At 43.2% G+C, this 20,820-nt stretch overlaps 1 protein-coding gene across 6 annotated transcripts in view; it reads left to right on the forward strand.

Annotated features, from left to right (window-relative positions):
• Positions 1–20,820, forward strand: part of LOC142583037 (uncharacterized) — a 158,713-nt gene that overhangs the window by 21,526 nt on the left and 116,367 nt on the right. For 5 of the 6 annotated variants that reach the window (XM_075693288.1, XM_075693293.1, XM_075693290.1 and 2 more), the window contains exons 6-9: positions 220–372; positions 10,015–10,314; positions 13,303–13,383; positions 20,089–20,170. In XM_075693288.1, coding sequence (XP_075549403.1) covers positions 220–372; positions 10,015–10,314; positions 13,303–13,383; positions 20,089–20,170 — 616 coding nt within the window. The remainder of the gene's footprint in view (positions 1–219; positions 373–10,014; positions 10,315–13,302; positions 13,384–20,088; positions 20,171–20,820) is intronic. The other variant, XM_075693289.1, reaches the window with a different exon arrangement.

Below are 20,820 nucleotides of genomic sequence, written 5' to 3' on the forward strand. Positions count from 1 at the left end.
TATTTTTGCTACTTGAATAGATACTTTGATCTGCCAAGCAAACAGATATTGACTTTAGTGCAATCGATAGTAACATCTGATCTTCCATTTTTTTTTTTTCATTATACAGTAGCAGTAATACTCATTGAAATAAAGCATTTTCAGCCATGGTTTATATTTATTGAGGTATTACTGTACATTAAAATGAATTGCAACCCCTCGTTTTGTGGCTGATTTCAGATGTCTTTGTGCCACGAACCCATGAGGGAGCTAACAAACCCTGGTGCCAGCGGGAGTGTATTTTACCTCACCAATGACGATGAGTTCATCGTGAAAACAGTCCAGCACAAGGAAGCCGAGTTTTTGCAGAACCTGCTTCCAGGTTACTACATGGTGAGTGTGTTGAAACTGAACCTTAGAATCTTATACTCGCCATGTCTAGGCATTGCAAAGAGGCAGGAGTGCTGTGTTGATTGTACAGTTACTATCCTGTCTGTAAAAGAATTAAACTGATGTGTGTCGCAAGAATAGTGGACGGTTTCGTCCATGCATTAAAAGCAATAGCAAGATTTAGTGTTGCACAGAAGCTCCTAGGAGAATGTTCTGTGAATGCGCTCGAGTGCCATGCTGGCGGCAACACAGCCCGCAAGGCAACTGCCGCGGCGCAGCAGAAATTACGCTTTGGCAGCTATTAGGCATCTTGCAATGCTGACGTGATGAGAAGCACTGCCGCTGGAGTCGCAGGTGTCACATCTGAATAGTGCATAAGAGGAAACCGAAGAAAAAAAGATGTCCGCCCTTGTAGCTTGAAATGTATTCACCACATTCTGTCATTCATGCACCTACCAAGCTGAGATGCTAGTGTTTGTGCATACATTGCTCATGCCAGCAGTGGGAGGCAGAGTGCTGCTCTAGCTTCGCTGCAGAGGAGATTGAGTGGAGCACAAGCGCGCACCCACTTGGCTTCCTCAGTTTAGAGTGCAGCTCCTAGACGCACGTTCCTATGGCAAGCACCCGCGTCCAGATCCCTTGTAACCGAGCGAACGAGCATAGCAAAGAATTAAAGTGCAAATGCGGAGCGCAGCAGGCGATGAAAGACTGTTATAGCAAAGAAACCGCGGGGACAAAAGAAGAGGGGGAAGGATGTAGCAGAACCATTAGGCGGAAAGCAGAGGAGGGGGTTACAGCAAAAGCATGAGAAGAAAAGTGTAGTGCTGCACAAGACAGGTGCTGTGACGACGATGGCTATGAGATGGCACCAGAGTACCGCACATCGTCTATCCACCAATAACGCCACCTATACCATATATGGAAGCAAAGCGCTGCATGAGTGGAGGAGGTCTGTCTGCGGTGGCTGCTGTGAATCACGTTACACACTCACCCATGTACTGCCTCTCGCGATGTTGCGATTGACGGGGCAGTCAAGCCACACCTCACACTGCTTGCAATGTGCCACGTGAGACAGATTGTCCACACCATCCAATATATAGTGAAATGAAAACACACATTGGCCGCGAGATCGGGCTACAGGTGGCAGCACCGTCACCGCGTTAGTGTAGATGGACGGTCGGCAGCGTGCATTGAAATGTACATGGCGGCACTTCGCTGTGAGCGATTTGGGCCAAATAGTTTGGTAATGAAATGCGCTGACTGCAATGAACTGATAGGTTGCCCTTTAATGCTATATTTCTGCGAGGAATGCACAGGACATTCCTACTATGCATGAAAGGAGCGCAAAACACAGTTTCAGTCCCAGTACATGCATGGTGCTTTTTGTTGGTGTTCAGGTTGCATACTACGTATTATTTTGACGCTGCTGTTGCGTAATTCAACTTTCTTCAGTTGTTGCACTGGTTATAAAATCGCGTGTATTCCTGTACAGTGAAGTAAAAGCAGCTAGATATTGTGACTCTGCTTCGCCGCTTGGACGTATACATAAGTATCTTTTACTTCTTTTTCTATTGTCTGTCAAATATAAGATAGTTGCTATTTGCTAATGTTGCTAATGTACGGCACTATGAGTGACAGTATAGTGGCGGGATTGCCATGTGGTTTCACATGCATTCTTTTCTTTGTGGTAGCAGCAAGAACAGCATTTTATCACAAGGGTGTCTTGCATGATTACATTGAAGCATGAGAATGGTGCAAGGGCACTATTCATGTACCCTTACATGCACAAAAATGTGAATGCAACCTGCTGTGTCGTTGGTCTCCATTGTACTTTTGTAGCTGCACTGGCTGCACGCTGCTGAGTTCCACTACCGTATTTACTTGCATAATGATCACACTCGCGTAATGATTGCAACCCTGAATTTTGTCATCAAAATTCTATTTGTTTAATGATCGCACACCGAACTTGCCGCAGCGATATGTCCTATGCCAAGCCTAGCTTATGATGATCGCGCTTACCATCTGTCAAATGCTGTCGAATGCTACGTGAACGACTTTTCAAGACATACTATAAAAACCGGAATATAGTTCGAACTTTTTTTTAAAAAGCCATTGCGAAAAGTCTACCCTTGTCTCATACACCGGACATTGGCGGAAAATCTACGGAAGTCTTGCAACAATGGGTGGATGAAATAAACAGCCGCCATCGCCATCAGCAGCAGCGCGGCGTGGCGACATTGAGGCACCGCTATTTTGCGTTTCCATTGTCACAAAGTTATATTGGTTAAAGGCTGCTTTTTCACACTTCGTTTCAAAATGAGCGGAAGCCAACGGCAATTCACCGTCGCCTTCAAATAGTAGCCACGTTTACACTGATACATTAGAAGTCTACCCTATTCATACACCGACGCTTGTAGCACAGCTAAGATATTTGCCCACCCTTAGCAGAAACGTGCTGCATTAGGATAGTAGTGAAGACAAATGCCACAGTTTCCACAGTATAGCCGCCATGTGTTTCTATGTCACTGGCAGCTAAGCACGTACATCTCTGTTTCGGTCCCCTCAAAGTGGACATGGCTACATTATTGCCACAGACTTGTTGATATTAACGATATTATTCATTACTGGTACGGAAAAAACTGTTTAAATGCGCGCAATGTACTCACAAAAAGAAAGAAAATTGTGTTTAGCTTGCTCCGCTGGCCGTCATTTTTGTTTTGGTGTCCCGCACTGTTACAGTGGCAGCCGCCTGTTTGTTGGCCTGTTGTCATTCCGCAGCAAATGCTGGATGAAAAAGAAAAAAAAATTTTTCTTCTTTCCCGGGAAATTTAACCCATGTAATTATTGCACCCCTGAATTTGCAGCAATTTTTCTGACAAAATAATGCGATCATTATGCGAGTAGATACACCGTCCGAACACGTATCCCAGCGGTGCTTTCCTTTCAGTATGTGGGAGTCTCACCCGTAGTCTTGAAACAAAGGAACGACAGATGGAAAGAGCAAAGCTGCATGGCTACACCAGCGTCGCCAACATGCTTTTGTGCACTAGCACCCTCCCTATCCACGATGGCGCGTAGTTCAAATTACCGGTGCCGGTACAGATTTCAGTGTGAATTAGCTGGATGTGTTACTTATTGCTTTCAATATATGCTTCGAATTATCCAAAATTTTAAATTAACGAGTTGTGAATTAACAAGCTTTTACTGTATACCATATTTACTCTATTGTAATGTGCCCTCAACATTAACGCACACCGTTTGCTGTGACCTAAAAAAAGAAAAGCCCTTTAGAGTACAGCATACCTCATTATTTCATACAGAAATACAACTTTCTCTCATATGGAAAAACAAGGATGTACTCCCAATGCACTAAAGTTACAATTAATAAAAATGTTGCAGTTTAGCCCGAAAGGCAAAACATCGATTGCGCTAGCAAATTAGTAGGCAGCTATACGAAAAGTAAGGATAGTAGTTTTATTGGCCGTATAAACTTTTAAACATTCGCTTCCTAACTAAATTGACAAGCATGGTGTCGCGCATGCACAAGCAAACATGAACACATCTCACTCAATGACTGCGGAAACTTTTGATAAGAGTACTGGAATGAGGAGGTGCGGTAGCAGAAGCGAGCAAATTGACCTTTGTGTGGCCTCTCACTTCAACGTGAACTAAGCGGCGAGAACACAGCGCGGTGTGCCTAGATACGTAGACTGTCTTTATATCGCAGATCGCTTTGACGATATGGGCTGCGTGGCCGTGCCTGCGTAGCAGCCGCCAGAGTAGAATGCCTCTCCCATTTCCGCGAGTCCCACACCAAGTTTCAGCAACTCTGAATGCCCGTGATGCAGTCCGATTTCCGCCAATCTCCGCACACATGATCACTTTCCTTTTAATTGTGGGATCGTGATTAACACTCGGCGTGTCTTCACAGTCGGCACTTCCATGCTGATAAAGCAAACACAGAAAACTGGAAGACGGATGCTGGAGGAAGCTACGGCTGCTAGGCTCAAAGTGCGTACGAGGTGGCCATTTTGAAAATGCCAATAGCAATATGGTAACACAGATTTAGAGTTGTACTTGATTCTAACGTGAACGCAATTTTTGGACCCATTTTGTCAGGAAAGAAGTACGCTTCAGATTCGAGTAGATACAGCATATACACACGAAGTTGAAGAGGGAGGTAAAATGAGTTTTTTATGCAGTCAAAACCTGCAGTACTGAAACCCCGAGGCTACCAAACTCTCGCCGCAACAAAATATTTTTGGATCCCTGGCGAATGCCTATAGGAGTCAATTCATTTCATATCTTGCGACAACGAAAATTTTTTTGACGGCAATCCCACTTTAACGAAATTTTCTGAAACGGCAGTCCGCATGTTATCCACTCACATAATGCTAACAGTGCCCAAAGGCTGCTCGAATGCATTAGTTGGGACCTTAAATTGAATGTTACCGCCACAGAATGCTTCCTTAGCCGCCGCCATTGTTGTTTACAAAAAAACAGCGGTGTAGCAGTTGCGCCTGGCAAAAGGCAACAGCAATGATGATGATGATGAGTTCTGTGCAGTGTCCTGACTGGAAATGTAATATAAATTTTAAAGAAGCAAGGGAGAGGAATAGAAAATAAAGCAGAGGCGACCTCACAGTGGGCACATTTATATCCTGTGTGCCATGATGTCATGGGCTAACGCAGAGGGGAATACATGCGTGGCATGCTAATCCATAATTACTGACTAGCCAAATCCACATTCACACATGAAGGCTTCGGTGGCGTTTGAATAATAACCAAATTAAAAGTCAAATTTAGTAGAAAAAAGAATTAAGATATATGAGCAGAATTTATCGGCCAGCTTATGCCCTTGGTGCTTTCATGTCAGCCAGGCATAATTATAGGAATGAATAACCTGCATTACGATACAGGAACTATAGTTACAATGCAATTATCACTCTGTAAGTCAGTGGAATTTTTATTTTAGTTACACCAAATTAAATAAGAGCCATCAAAGATGCAGTTGGCAAAAAAAAATTGTGCTTGTATGCCATTATGCCTTGTATGGCACCAAACCTCCTCCCATCTCAGCCACAGCAATGCCATAGCGACTTAACGGCCGCACTTCATCAATGCTAACCTCATTCTTTCCTCAAGCAATAACCCTCTGGAACAATGTACCCGATACCACAGCACTGACCGCAAACTCTTCCGGGAAAATTAATCAGTCATATACCATAGTATATACGTAGCTAATGTGTTTCATGCTCCCGCTATACGGAAATCTGCTGCTGTATTTTTATGCTGTTGCATCTCTGCACCTTTGTAACTGTAATTTTCTTTTTGTGTACTGCTATCTTTATGTCCGCTGTTATACTTGTACCTCTGTAGGTTTTTCTTTTTTCTTTTTTTAATAGCCGTGTCATATGCTCCTGTACTTATGCAATGCCCTTGGGCCTTTAAGGTGGAAATAAATTAAATGAAATGATATTTCTCCCTTTTTTTCCTTTTTTTTCGTATGTGTGTTGATGTTATACAAATCCTTGCAAAAATTGCTAGAACAAGCCATTTTTCTCTATTTTTTTATAGTTATTGCTGGCACCAGGACTTAACATAGCTCTATTTTCCTAATGCATCATTATTTCCACCTACTATGTTTAAAATATTTGTATAGTAGAATGCATTCAATACAGTGTAATGAATATGCTTGTGCCCCTTTAATAATCCCAGCTTTAAAAAGGATGTGTTTTCATAGTCCGTTTAGTTTTGTTTTCATACTTTTCCTGTATTCTTAGTAATAACTGTATACAATATATTGTTATGGCAGAAGATGCATTCAATACAGTGTAATGAATATGCTTGTGCCCCTTTAATAATCCCAGCTTTAAAAAGGATGTGTTTTCATAGTCCGTTTAGTTTTGTTTTCATACTTTTCCTGTATTCTTAGTAATAACTGTATACAATATATTGTTATGGCAGAAGATGAGATGGACCTAATAAGAGCTTTAGAAGTTAATGGTCTTAAAAGGGCCCTGAAACACTTTTCGAACATAGTAAAGAAACGTTGCTAATCTGCTGAAACAACTCCTGTGAACATGCGAGTTCAACAATATTGCACTGCATGCAGCAGGGCATTGACAATTTTGTGCCAAAGCAGCGAACAGATGTTTGTTCCTGCATCCGCAATGTCGTCATCGAAAGCTGGTCGAAAGCATTTGGCCAACCAATGCTAATGGCTTATTCCATGATCGCAAGGACATTCTCAGTAATACGCAATTGCTAAATTTGAGTTTAATAAATGAAAAATGTATATATCTGCGATCTCAAAAACACAGAAATGAATTTCATCTTTGCACTGTGCTAAGCCCAGGTTGTCTACCAACCGGGAAAACAGGGAAAACTGGGAATTCTCAGGGATATTCAGCAGCCTGGGAAAACTCAGGGGGAACTCAGGGAATTCGTGCTTCTGTCAGGGAAAATTAACTCTTTTATTGAAAGGGAACGAAAGTCGCGGTAATGCTGGCTCGAGTAACAGACAGGAATCGTAACAAATCATCTTTGATGCCCCATCGTCAGCTGGAGGAGTTGCCAGAGTACAGTGAACGACTGACTATTCGGACGACTTCGTGGTACCACCACGTACCCTATAGAGTCAATGTATCAGAACGTCTGAAATTTTGGATGCAAGAACCCTTCGCCGTACCATTTTTCTAAGTTTCTTGCCGGGACCGCCAGGCCGAAACGGCATTAATCGAAGCCACCATTGTGGCCGTTTTGATTACCTCGCCGCCTTGAACCGGCTCTCTCGCATGCAGATCCTGCGGCAACGCTAGGCCTAGCTGCTTCGACGTTCTCTATTAAGCTTCTTGGTGTTGGGTGCAGTGTTTTTCATTGAATGAATTCGCCGCTGTCAGTAATGGCACCGACTCCGCATTTGTGGTCCTCACGATTGGCTTTGAAGCTCGGAAGAAAAGGTGCTTTGCATAATGCCGGTTCCCAAAAGTCAGCTTCGTCTCCGTACAGAAATGTTCCTTCGTGAAGCATACGCATAAGTATTGTGGTAAAGCATAACAAGCGTGTGAAGGGGCTATTGCCATGGGGCACAGTATGTATTCCTTCGTTATACACGCGTGCACCCGGTCTCTCCTGTCACAGACCAAGCACCGATATGACTAATACGTGTACCGGCAGGCCTTCAGAGCTTTTTCGAATGTGCCCGTGGCGGTTTGAGTCCTTTAAGGGCAGTAAAAAACATGCATTCTTTTCCAACTTGCCGATTTTTCGGACGTTTTCTCGGCCCCCAGGGAGTTCGAAAGATCGGACGTTAACTGTACAACTGACCAAAAAGATGCTTCACTATGGTTCGTGGGGCAAACGAGCGGCAAAAGGAGGACGAGAACAGAAAGGACCTGTGCATTGACGAATGAACAGGAAAGGAAGCATGCTGCCACCATTTTGAAGGAGCTTGAGCTCGAAAAACAATATGTTGGCTGATGCCGAGATGCAATTGTCTCTCATCCAAACGAAAATAAGCTCTTTAAAGCAGTGAAACACAACACTGAGACATCGTGCGCGGACTGAGAGTATTTCAGGACAATTGAGGTTGGCATACAAGCTGTTGAGAGAGAATCTCGATTGTGACAAAGTTCGGGCCTCATACCACTATTTCTATCAGTTGATAGAAATAGCTCATATTCGAAAATATTTCCTTCTTTATGCATCTTCTTTTTAGTCGTATTTGAGAATGTCCGACTCGATCTGCAATTTTTTTCGAAAACATTTTATTTTCTGTCCATTTTACTAACCCCTCCCTTCTATTCTCTTTTTGAATAAACACTACTCCTTAGTATTAAACTGGATCAAGTCTTTTTTTTTTTTTAGTTTTTTGACATGCTTACTAGAGAGTGACAGCATCGGGCGACATGGTTTCAGCCCGTCTCAACATAAAATATAGTTCTGCATCACTCAGGGAAAACCTGGAAAACTCGGGGAATTCGGAAATGTAAACTTGGTAGACACCCTGTTAGCTGCGTCTGCTGCGCTTGGCCCCCGAGATGGCAGCGGCACGCTGCCTAGTGTAGTCTACCACGGCTACCACAGGATGCTCTGACGAGCCTCTGTGCCACCACGACACCTAGAAATTTTATCTGGGGCTTTGCCCTCGTGGCTTCTCCAATATGTAGCTTCCAGCGCACTAGTGAAGACGAAAAGAAAGAGAAAGTCAGGTATCAGTGTGATAGCTCCACGTAAAGACCGGAACAATGTTTGCACCATGAGATTTGTGAGACGATGTACTTTCATAGCGAGGCCATTCTCTGCTTAGATTAGGAGGGTTTCAGGTCACCTTTAAGTGTACTGATGAACTCTCCGTAAATACGAAGCTACCTACTTGTGTAACATCCAACCAATAATTTTCCACAAAAAAAATTTTTAATGTCAATTCGTGCTCTTCTGGCATCACCAAAAGTTCTCCAGTATGGCCTGAGCCACTTGTGCCATCGTAAACAATTAGCACATTAGCATAATCTTGCAAGCTGGCTTCACGGTGCAAACAAGACAGAGGTACACAGGAACATACACACTTGGAAGTAATCGAAAGTGGTCTAACTAGTAAAGCCTCAGCCTGAAGCCAGCGTTTCAACAAGGGGACCTGTCTTCTTCAAGTTGTGAAGAACACAAGGTCCACTTGTCGAAGCATTGACTCTGGATGCATTCCTTGTTCACCTGATGAATAAAAGTCCCATTGTCGAAAAGTTGGCTCCAGGCTTCACTTGTTCGACCACTGTTGATCACTCACAGTAGAGTATGTTACACTGCTCTTATTCCAACAACTTTGCTAAAGCAAAGCTTACATCGTCAGGATGAAAAAGCGCTGACTGCGATAGCAAGGGTTAGTGTTCCGCTTGAACTTCTCGGATGGTGTTTCACCTATACGTGGGCCCGACTAATGCGGCAATGACACATGTGGGTGCGCCAAAACTTCTGGAGCCATTAAGAGCTTTTAAAACACCATGTAGGGCCTGTAATAACATTGCATAGGCAGCACTACTCTGCCCATAAAGAACTGATATTGTTGTACACTTTTGATATTTAATACTCGAGAATATTTAAGATAAAAGGTATGTGCTGTGAATTTCATGTTTCATGACATTTAATTGTGGGCAACTATCTCAAATTTCTAAGGAATAATTTAGCTAAGAACTTAAGACCTGGCATGAGCAACTTTAGTGATTGAATAGTGAAGCAATATAGCCTGCATATACGGCATAGATAAGCATGTAGCGTACCTATGCTTAAATATGTGTATGCAGAGCCAAGTGGCAACGCCAGCAGCGAGAATTCGCTTAGAAGGTCCATATAATTGCTGTCGCAAAATCTGAGCAAATTGGATTCAGCTTCCGATTTAAATGTACAGTGCTCACCGAAAAAAGAGAACAAAAAAAGTCTCGGCACTTATCTTGTTTGCTTCCTTTTCTGTTGCCCCTGCTTGTTTTTTCCGCGACTGCTGCACGAATCACAAGATAAAGCCTCGTTATTGAATTTTAGAGGTTCCCTGTTCTTGTCTTATCAGGCTCATGCTGTGTCAAGAGTTCATATGATGTGGTTTGGTAGAAAGACTGAGGGGAAAAAAATGCTCCTCTTGTGTGCGTTTTCCAGAACTTGAACCAGAACCCACGAACACTGCTTCCCAAGTTCTATGGCCTCTACTGCTACCAGTGCGGGGGCAAGAACGTGCGTGTTGTGCTGATGAACAACTTGCTACCCTCAGTGGTGCCCATGCACCAGAAGTACGACCTCAAGGGCTCCACCTACAAGCGCAAAGCGAACAAGCACGAGCGCAGCAAGCGTTCCCCGACCTTCAAGGACCTCGACTTTCTTGAGCACCATCCCGACGGCATCCTGCTAGAAGCCGACACATATAACGCTCTTATCAAGACTATCCAGAGGGACTGCCGGGTATGGCTGTGCTATTTGTTATGTAGATGTGTTTGTTTTAATGGTTGTTTAACGAGCCAGCTGCAGTGAAGTTTTGGGCCTTGTAAAGAGTTCAGTTTTAGACAGTATAGTTTAGAGCAGCCCTCATGCAAAATATTACTCTTGAAGTATAAAGGAATGCATCATAACAGCCTAGCAGGGATAGGTTTTGATAGCAAAATTAAAAAAGAGGATCGCCACAATTACCGCTCTCCAGAAATGACATAGAACCCAGAAAATTGAGAACTGCTATGGCACCTGGGCTTTGCCTTCATGATTGGCCAGCACCTGTTGCTCATTGAATATCTTCGAGGCTGTTCTTTGAAATCTGCATAATGTCCACTAACCACAAAGTGTTCGCGTCATTTGCTAGGCTGCTGTTAAGGTGTAAAAAAAATTTGACAACTAGAACCAGCCCAGCAGCTTTGCAAGATTGCTTCGAATTATATACTACTCACCTATAACCAATTAGCCAGAGTGAGCTTTGGTTGCACTTGGCCTTTAATAGGCACAAAGTCTAGCTGATCAAGGAACTGTCTCAGGCAAATAGTACTTTGAGACTTCCCTATCTTGCTGAGCATGGTGCACCCCTCTCGCTAGCACTCAGTGATGGAAAAGTTGCTCATAATCTTGGCCCTGGTAACCAGTCATTCAGATAGTGCATAATTCAATTGCGTACCCTCCAACTCTCCAGAATTGTTTGTAAAGTTTACGAATTTGGGCTTGTTGTACAATTTTGCTACTGTTGCATCAAGTTTCTCTGAAAAGTGAATTCTGTTAGCAAAAGTGTGTTCTTTAAAGCTCATAAGGATGGGGCGGTGCATGATTGCAGAAAATGCATGCAAAAGAAAAAATTGGGGTGGTGCCTGCACCGCCCTCTTATACCAGTGCAAGGCACCATATAAACCACAGTACACTTGCTTTAAGCAAGTCTATTCACGTATGTTCACATATGCAGGCAAAATCGGCAGCAGCAAAATAGTCATTGTGATCTAAGAGTGTGTTGCTTGTCAGTACACTGTTGTAAGCTTGCTGCTGCTGCTTGTGTGATTTGTTTACAAGGTAAACAATCATTAATAAAGTATGTATATATTGCACAAAACGTGCATGCTCAGGGCAAGAATGCGTAATACACTCGAACCTCGTTATAACAGAGTTGAAGGGGGAGCCGAAATTATGTTATATCCGTTGCTTCAGTATATCCATTATTGTCATTACTGCAATTTATGCCCAATGGTGTATACAGTTGTAAACATGAAAATAGGAAGATGGCATTGCAGCCCGCGGAACTGCTACACAGCCACGCATGCAATAAATTTGAACAAACCAACAAAAGAACCTCCGTGCGCAACACGCGACTTCTTGGCACCTAACGTGACAGCTTTTAGACAGGTGCCTTCTGCACCATTGTGATAGTCTTTCGTGTCCGGTTTCCACTTGGTTCGTCGCGGTCGAGTGGTGCTTGGCACACAACACAGCGCTCGACTGTGGGATCAAGGAGGCAAGCAAACTTGGCTTGGCTGGCTCATAACCCCTGAGGCTGCACCGGTGGCAATGCGATCTAGGGGGCTCCGCCCAGCTGCCAGCCTGCACAGTGCACTGCAGAGAGAAGTGAATGCACGGCTTGGGCGTGATCCCTGAAATTGTGCCAGGGTGATCTCGGAGGCAATGTCCAGCTGCATATGCCTGTGCGGTGCGTCATAGAGATAGAGAGAAGTAAATGCACTAATCCTTAGCACTGCTGCACTTAGCCACACAGCATGGCGCGCAGGATTCTGCCTGACCTGACACCAGGGAGATCTTGGAGGTGATGCCCAGCTACGCTGCGCAGTAGAAGCGAGTGTACCTATCTTTCGCACAGCCATGCGGCATGATGCGGCTCGCATAGCCAGGCACTCGCAAGAGAGAGGTCAGTGGAGAAGCGCGATAGTGTGCTGTTGCTTGCACGTATCTACGAATGGTGGTGAGAAAGACCAGTGTTGCTCGACGATGTATTTGATGCGGGGACACGAGAGTTTTCAACAGCCGCAGTGAATGAGTGCCGAACACTGCATTAAGCTATGTATTCAGCACGCAACGGTTGACTGTTTTTTGGTTTCGGAGACGAATCTAGTTCATTATATCCATTGGCAGGACAATTTCGCTTCGTTAAAAGACGGTTTTAAATACATGGATCTCTATGGGGATTTCAAGGGGAATTTCAGTTGCTTCGTTATATCCATTATTCTGTTATGTCCCATTTCATTATAATGAGGCTCGAATGTATTCCTCCCTTACTCCTTTTGTCAAGTTCGCAGGATTTTTACAAATCTTAATGTTGACAGGTTGGCAAGTATGCCATTGTCACTGCAGGGAAATGTAGTGTGAACAGTTAAGTGTCAAATCCAGCAAGTGCAATGGGCCATGTATTGCATAAGAGTTAAACTCTCTAACCTTGCTTTTGAGCTCTTCCACCATAGAAATCACTATCTTGAGGTTGGCTGGCCCTTGCCAGATGAACAAGCGAGACCGAAAGTCCCGATGTGAAAGTGACATTGTGTAGTTTAATGGACTAGTTCCTTCCCAGGTAGTCAGCAGTGTTGTCAAACAACCCTTGTGGTTGTTTATACCAGAGGACTTTATATGAAGCTTCTGGAGAAAGGTCACAACTAATATTGTGCTAAGGTTTTAAATGAGTATTGGACGTGAAAGACTTGGCAGTGTCATATCCTACTGTCCTTTATGGACCTGGTAGTTGCTGTGCTATGGTCACTAACAGTTAATTTTCCACTAGATGAGTAGCTGAATAATGTTTCTACCTTTGTGGGGTTTTAATTATTAACCTCTGTGACTGATGTTTGCCATGACTAAGGAAGTGAACTGACTGGTTGAAATATGCATAGTATCATGTGAAATAATGAGTTAGTCTCACGGCACCCTTAAACTCAAGATTGCGTCAAGAATGTTACTTGTTCTTGATCAATTGTGCAGGTTTTGGAGAGCTTCAAAATAATGGACTACAGCCTCCTCGTAGGCATTCACAACATCGACCAGGCAGCAAGGGAACGAACAGTGAGTTCTTTCTGTGTTCCTAGAACTGAGTTCCTGAACATGGAGGTTATTACCACTCGTTTTACTTGTGCAGCATTAGACGGATTGCGCAAACAGAAATGAAGCGACTTACGTAAATAGCAACTTTATTACTTATTTCTCAACCACTGTTCTAGCCCGTGCGCCTTTTGGCCGTTGTAAAATTAGGATACTTACCCCTGGGAGCTTGTAGAAATTTTTTCTTCTGCCTGAATTCGTAACCTGAAAGTGAGCAAAATGTGTAAAGAAAACATGTACAGTTGAACTCAGTGATAACAAAAGCCCGGAACGACGAACAAAACTCTCGCCACAACATAATATTTTCGTATCCCTGATAAATGCCCATAGAATTCAATGCAGTTCATATCTTTTGACAACAAAACGTCACTAAACTGCAATCCCGCATCAATGAAATTTGACAGAATCCGTGTGATGCTAAAAGAGTACAAAAAGTGTTCAAATGCATTTACTTTCCACTTACATTGCATAAAATACCATCACAGCATGCTGACGAGGCTGCCACCATTGTTGTTTGAACAAACAGCACAGCGCACGAAGCGATGACTAATGCTGGAAGCACATCATGGCTGCCATCATGTTTTTTTAATCACCTGTTTGAAATGACGTGGCTGGCACAGTTGCATCGCTGTCAGCCTCTACTGACATATGACATTATTTTGCGTACAATGTGCACTGCATAATCTGTGGGAGAAAACAGTGTTTAGCAGTTTAGCAAAAACCAAGAAATCTGTATCTCGTTGATGTGGGCTGCCATGCCTCCATTCATAATTGAGATCCACCCAGCAGGCATCACCAAACATAGGTTTGTCTGACGGGTTAGTATTCTCGGTCGTTCACTTTCTCGGATACAATCACTTTTGCCACATTTTGCGTAACTTGGCACAGGACACGTCTGCATCTGCAGGTGACAACAGGTACTGGAAGAATGCTGTTGCTCGTAGAGGCTGGCGCGTTCGAAATCTCGCGAAGGTGATCGTCTCTACACATTTGCCCGCAGACACTGATGTATCTGGTGAGTTATGCGAAATCTCGCTAGAGTGATCATATCGACACTGTCACTCGTACTCGACAATGCATTCGGTGCAAAGTTACACGAAATCTCCACTGTAGTGATTGTATGCATAAAAACAATAAACTGAAAATACGGCCCAATAGGGCCAATCTTCATCCTGAAGGCTGCTGTTCATTGGTGCTGACGCATCTTATGCTCGGCTATGCCAAATCTCGCAAAAGTGATTGTATCCCTTAAAGGTATCGGCAGTGCACGGGGCGCACTTTGAGTGTTAGCAGTACGGTTCTATAGCCTCTCGAGCAGGTTCACTAAAGTAGACATATGGAATTTAGGCAACAATGTTTCATTGTGCAGTGCATTCACCGTCTGTGCTGTCTCATTTCGCAACAACGAAATTCAAATGAATCTGTCGGAACTTAAATGCAATTTTAGAGTGACTGGAAGTGACTGCAAGGAGCCTTGGGTTTGGCCATAATGCACACCTGCTGTTTCTTTTCAGCCGACTGACGAACTAAAATGTCTTTTTCAATTCCACTGTGTGCTTTGTCCAGTAAGATCATCCAGTAGGTCCTCCAGCATGTTTGAATGTCACAAATGTGTGCGCATGTGATTGCTATTGTCACATAGCCTCCTGCTCTTCATTGATCAATAGAGAGTTTTATAATGCTTGCAAGTAAATGTAAATTCATCGCGTACATAAGGAAATAGCATGGTCTTCATTGCACATGCTCTGTATGTCGTCGGGTGTATGTGGTTTATGTGCCCTATTTAACGTATGTTATTTGGCTAGTTCAACATGCATAATGTTTACATACGCTAAGAAATAGTATTGTCAAACATGGGGGGGGGGGGTACCTTTGGCTTTCGCTTCAGTAATGGCTTTCGCTTCACTATCGTTGATTGCCAGTAACTGTTGAAGTGAGCGTTCACTTCTTTTAACTCACCTGAAATACTATTTATGAGTGCATAGTGCATCCAGTTTCAGAAATTGTTCGATGATTCTGGCATTGTAGATCTGACAAGATGCATCAACATTGAAACGACCGGATGGTTTCTAATGGATTGTCTTAGCTTGGACTTGCTTGGCACGAGCCACCAGATGGCACCTTGCCGTTTAATGTTTCCTCTATGTTTGCATTCTTTGTACATTAAACTAAAGGTATTCCAGGGACACTCACTGGTGCGCCACAGCATTGAATGCTATCATAAAACTAACAACATTTTCTGAATCTGTTCATGGCCAGTGCTTGTGCCTGCCACCCTGCTTGCACAGTTCCCAGTTTCATAGACACAGGAGCAAGTTAGCACATGTACATAACAAACTGGAATGTTTTCAGTACTTCGTCTTAGAGGACACAGGCTTTATGTGCCATACAACCCTATTCTTCAGAGAATGAAGAACATGCTAATGCAAAACAAGATTTTATCACTGCAGCTATTATGTGTCGGAAACACAATTAGGAGCTTCATTGCGGAACAATAGGCAGAAGGAATCTAGAATCTAGAAGCAGAATCTAGAAGGAAAACTAACCTGGACTGCCATGCTAACTCGCAAAATATATCGCTGCGTGCCAAACAACATCGAATAAAGAGCTGCCATTTTGTATTACTAGTGGCTTGTCAAGTAGAGAGAGAGAATTGATTTCAAAGAAGGCAGAGAGGTCAGCCTCAGCTAAAGTACTCTAGCCTGTTACTCTGCACTTGTCAAGTAGGGCTGCCTTGAGGATAGCAGTGCTTTTCAACTGTTTGAGGGCCAATTTTTTTTTGCCATATGCAACCGCCCAGGGTCTATTTTTTTATTACAGATTCCATTTCTTTTTAGGGACTTATTTCGACAAAAATTTACCGTGATTTTTCTAGGGTGACCATAAAGTGAGAAAAAAATATCTTGCGTTGGTATATCCGCACTCTTCATTCATGAATAACAACAACAAAAACGGAAATAAACTTATAAGAATCAAAAATTTGATCCATTGTTATACACATAGTTCAAGGCTTTGAAAATGTGCACACGAGAATATTTCGCAACTCTCACCTGTTCCTGCTCTTACACTAATATTTATGTCCATAGCGTAATCGAACTGCATAGGTGCGTGTCCTCAAGAAAACTGTGGTTGTGTGCCTGTCAAAAAAGTGAGAAACTTCTGCTAATCATCATCTTATCGCCAACCAGAGGCAATTAGTTTACGCGAGTGCCCCCCCCCCAAAAAGATAAGCAGCGGAAACGCATGCACTGAGGCATCCTTCCTATGCGCACCCTTGTGAGCACTAAACAAGTGAGAAACAAGCAGTAGCCCTTTGAGCGATTAGTAACGAGATAGCCATCAGTTTTGCAAGCAAAAGAAGCCGAAACCGCCGCCTGCACATGAGCAAGCTAGCTCTAAAACAAACCATGCAACAAAAACAGAGAGAGGGAGGCATGCTAAATGAATTCCCTTTATTCCCACATAGTGGCAGAACATGATAGAAAAGAAAAAGTTAGGAAATTGGCGCGCTTTTTAAACGTACAGACAGTGCCGTAAATACACGGCATCGACCATTTTTGCACTTGTTCGCGGTGCCGCATATTTACATCATTGACCCTTAAAGGGTTAATCCATTAAGCAATTTTGACAACCTCATTTCGTCAGGAGCGATTATCACTTTTTCACTTATGACAAGCCCTTCCCACAATGTAGATGGTGGTACACATTCGATCATGGTAACTCTTATTGAATTCAATTTCCCACAATATTTGTAGATGTATTTTTGTGTTCTGACAACGTTATTAAGGCCGATCGTGTCAAAAATGAAAAATTAGCCCTTAAGTGCTAACACTTCATTCTTTGTATTAACTTCCGGCTTTGTTTTTCTAAGGTACAGAGGCATGTCGTAATCAGGGGCCCATAGCGTTCTGTGGGGCCATTACACTGTAGGGCTGTGCAGCATGTTCCTTATAACTGCCGTTGTCACTTTTACTACAGTTGACTTCCGTTAATTCAACCCTGACGGGACCAGCAAAACTGATAGAATTATCCAGCGGGTCGAATTAAGCAAGATGTAGAAAAACATCAAAACGTACTCTTGACTCATTTTGCAGTATTTCGCCAGATTCCAGCAAGCTCCCGAATCAAACGTGTGCTGACTTTTTATGTGTCCAAAGCAGAAAACTAACATAGAGATAAAATTAAACATCCTAAACAAAGTAAAAATTAACGCGGAGCTGATTTTTTAGCAAGAAAAGTGGGCAAGGGTCTAATATGTGTTGCACAGTGGCGGCTATTTCTCTGAAGTTGGCTTCGCCGCCGTACAACCATGTTGTGTGGCAAACCATACAAGCACAGCGAACATGCTTTTTGGCTCAGTTTTGTGGGAAGAAAAAAAAAACTGCACCTTAGAATCTGGTAAATGCTGTAATCAGACATTGTTAGCTACCGTTATCGCTTGAAGATCTTCCTAGGGCAGGCCGAAAATAGTCGTTTCTGACGGTAGATTTGTCGTTTGTTCAACGCATTCACTGTACCCTAAGCTCTGCCGGGACAGATGCTACCACTAATGGTGTATCCACACGACGGATGGCCCCGCGCAAATCTGTGCCGCGGACGCTTATTCCACCGCCCGTCCGGCTGCGAAGCACATCCAGATGACAGACGGACTGAGCAGATGACCGCGCCGGAAAAATAAAGATGGCTGCACCGCCCGAAGCGACTGCCGTCCGCCTCGAACCTGTCAAGTCGTCGTCATCCACTGTGTGGCCCGTAACTTTCAAACTGAGGCTTGTATTTGGTTTAAATTTTTGTTCAGAAGCTTCAACAGCAACGTATTGGTGATGAGTGGGCACCGTTTCCGAAAGCGATACTCAGATTCTCGGCGTGTAGGGTTAGAGTGGCTGTATTGGCTGAACATGGCCTCGAAGATGTTGCGGCGGCCCGGGCCGATCTCAGTGGCCATAAGTTTAAATGATTGCTTGTTTCTACTCACTCTAGATGGCACCATCGGTGTAACAAAGACTTTGTCATACGTGTTTTTCACTCTGAATGAAAATGGAGATCGAAAGGAAACAACGGTTGGCCACAATGGCTGTTGTTTTATCCGAATTGGATGATGACAAGTACTTGTTTCATCGAAAGAGGTCTTGTTACGCTCTCTTGTCCGCGTAATCGATGAGCCATGTCCCACAACGCGGGGAACTGCTCCACGAGATGTAAGAAGAACAGAGTTGCCTCGTCACTCAGGTTCATTTCAGTCGCTCTTGTGCGAATCGTGCGCACGCGAACAGACACAAATGGTGTCAGCAGCGATAAAGCTGTTTCAGAAAGATCCCAGAGCCGCGCTTGTTGCCAGACTGTAGATCATGCTAGGCTAAATCTGCAGCATTTGACCCCCAAAATCCAGATGCGAAAAATAGCTCGGCATTCTCCGTCCGGGGGGGTCGCGGACGATGCGCGGACGGCACAAATCCGTGACGTGTAGTCACGTGATGCGCCGTCCGTCGCGAAAAAGATTGGTTTCGTCCGTCGTGTGGATCCACCATAAAGGTGTTACTATTGAGATCACCATAAGGGTGACATGCATGCATGCCAACTGGTCAAGCTCGAATTATCCAGTGAAGACCAACTTTAAGAGTCGAAATAAGGAAAGTTTAGGCCCTACAAATGCACTGGCACCGGCCAGGATTTTCGGTCTAGATCAAATTAACCAAAAATTGAATTATCGGTAGTCGAATTAATGGAAGTCTGCTGTACTGGTTTTCTTTTTGCTGCTAAAGGGTCCGTAATATACGTAAGGCTCTCTGGTCACAACAAGATGCAGTTTTTTTTATTCTCTTAAAACAAACAAGTTCTCTCTATTTTGGTATCGATACATTATGCTATAGTTCTATACACATATGACTCCTGAACTATTTCATGGGTTGCTACAGGGGTCTGTGTTAACACACAAGACTTTTGAGAAACTGCACAACAAAATTTAGATCAACTGAACTAAAGTGAAGTATCCGACATGGTGCAAGCAATTTTCTATTGATTGCAGGCATTATTTCTTAAAAATAAGTGATGTATAATTTGCTCTTAGCAGAAATGGAATGACACAGATAACGTGATGTTATGTGGCAAAATATTTTTACGTTCGCAGCAACACACTCAAAGGAAAATTATATGTAGTTGTCCTGATGTTTATTAATATGGGGAGGGTCATAGATGACATAAATCACGGTGGACATGCTTGTATGGCAGTGTGGTCATTGTGCACTGGATGGCGTTGTGCAAAATCTTGTAGGCAAGCACTAAAATGCAAAATGTTAATTTACATTGTGACAGGTTGTATCTAGCAGTTGGCATTTTGTATGGAGACCTGACAGACTCACTCTTTGCAAAGTAATATAATGCTGCTCTTTGTGCAAAGTCCATTGGTTTCAATGCTTCGTCTGTTCACGTTCCACGGTAGTTGTGGGTTCGAAGGGGTTGTGCATTTTTAGTTGCACATTGTGACAGGTTTTAGTATTTGGCAGTCTGTGAGCAAACCTCTCAGAATCACTCTTCGCAAATGACAATAATAGGGCGCAATGCTGCGCTTTGTGCCATATTAAGGGGCTTTGCACTTCATACGTATGTGTTCAACTGTAGTTGTAGGTTCAAAATGATTGTGCATTACCTTGATGAGCGTCTTGCATGTAGGAGCAGCAGTCTCAGGGTGCAAAGGATGAAGTGAAACTCAATTCAGCTGGCTCAGAAGAAGACTCCAGCTTTAAACCAACAGGTGAGGCCATTTCCAGGTGCTTCCAGATTTTCTTAAGACAGGTGAAAAAGGACATTTACTTAGTTCAAAGTACCATGATTTATCCACCTCTTGGGTAAACTTGCTTGCTGTGTGTGACTGAATTTCATGTTAAAAAAAATTATGCACACTTGAAGTTCATAGCTTTTTGTAGGCTAGCTTGGTGTCACATTTGCATTGGTAACTATAATAATGTCTTTATTTATGTCCCATAAAAATACACGACATGGGAGACCTGCAGTAAAAGCTGTCATGAATGACAGCTTGACAGAGCCGTAGGCCCCCCATACACGGGGCAGTTACATAACGACGAAGAAGGCATATAATGCATGGTCACGTTTGAAATTACACATTCCGAGCGTACAATGTAACATACACAAATTGTGATGAAATAAGGCAAGATGGAAATACAAATTACAAGTTCGCTTATATAATAAAACAACACAATCAATGACGGAAGTGTCACAAAAGAAACAACATTAATGCAGTTTCGCTTATCCGCAAGAAATAACAGTAGTACATATACATTGATGGTAAAGAGAAACAAAACAAATAAAGCACATATTGTGAATTGAAAAAAGGGAAAACAGAACCGTTTCCTCACCATGCACGCTGTTAGAAAAAACGGGGTA

The sequence above is a fragment of the Dermacentor variabilis genome, chromosome 5 (genome assembly GCF_050947875.1).
Source record: "Dermacentor variabilis isolate Ectoservices chromosome 5, ASM5094787v1, whole genome shotgun sequence".
NCBI classification, from domain to species: Eukaryota; Metazoa; Arthropoda; class Arachnida; order Ixodida; family Ixodidae; genus Dermacentor; species Dermacentor variabilis.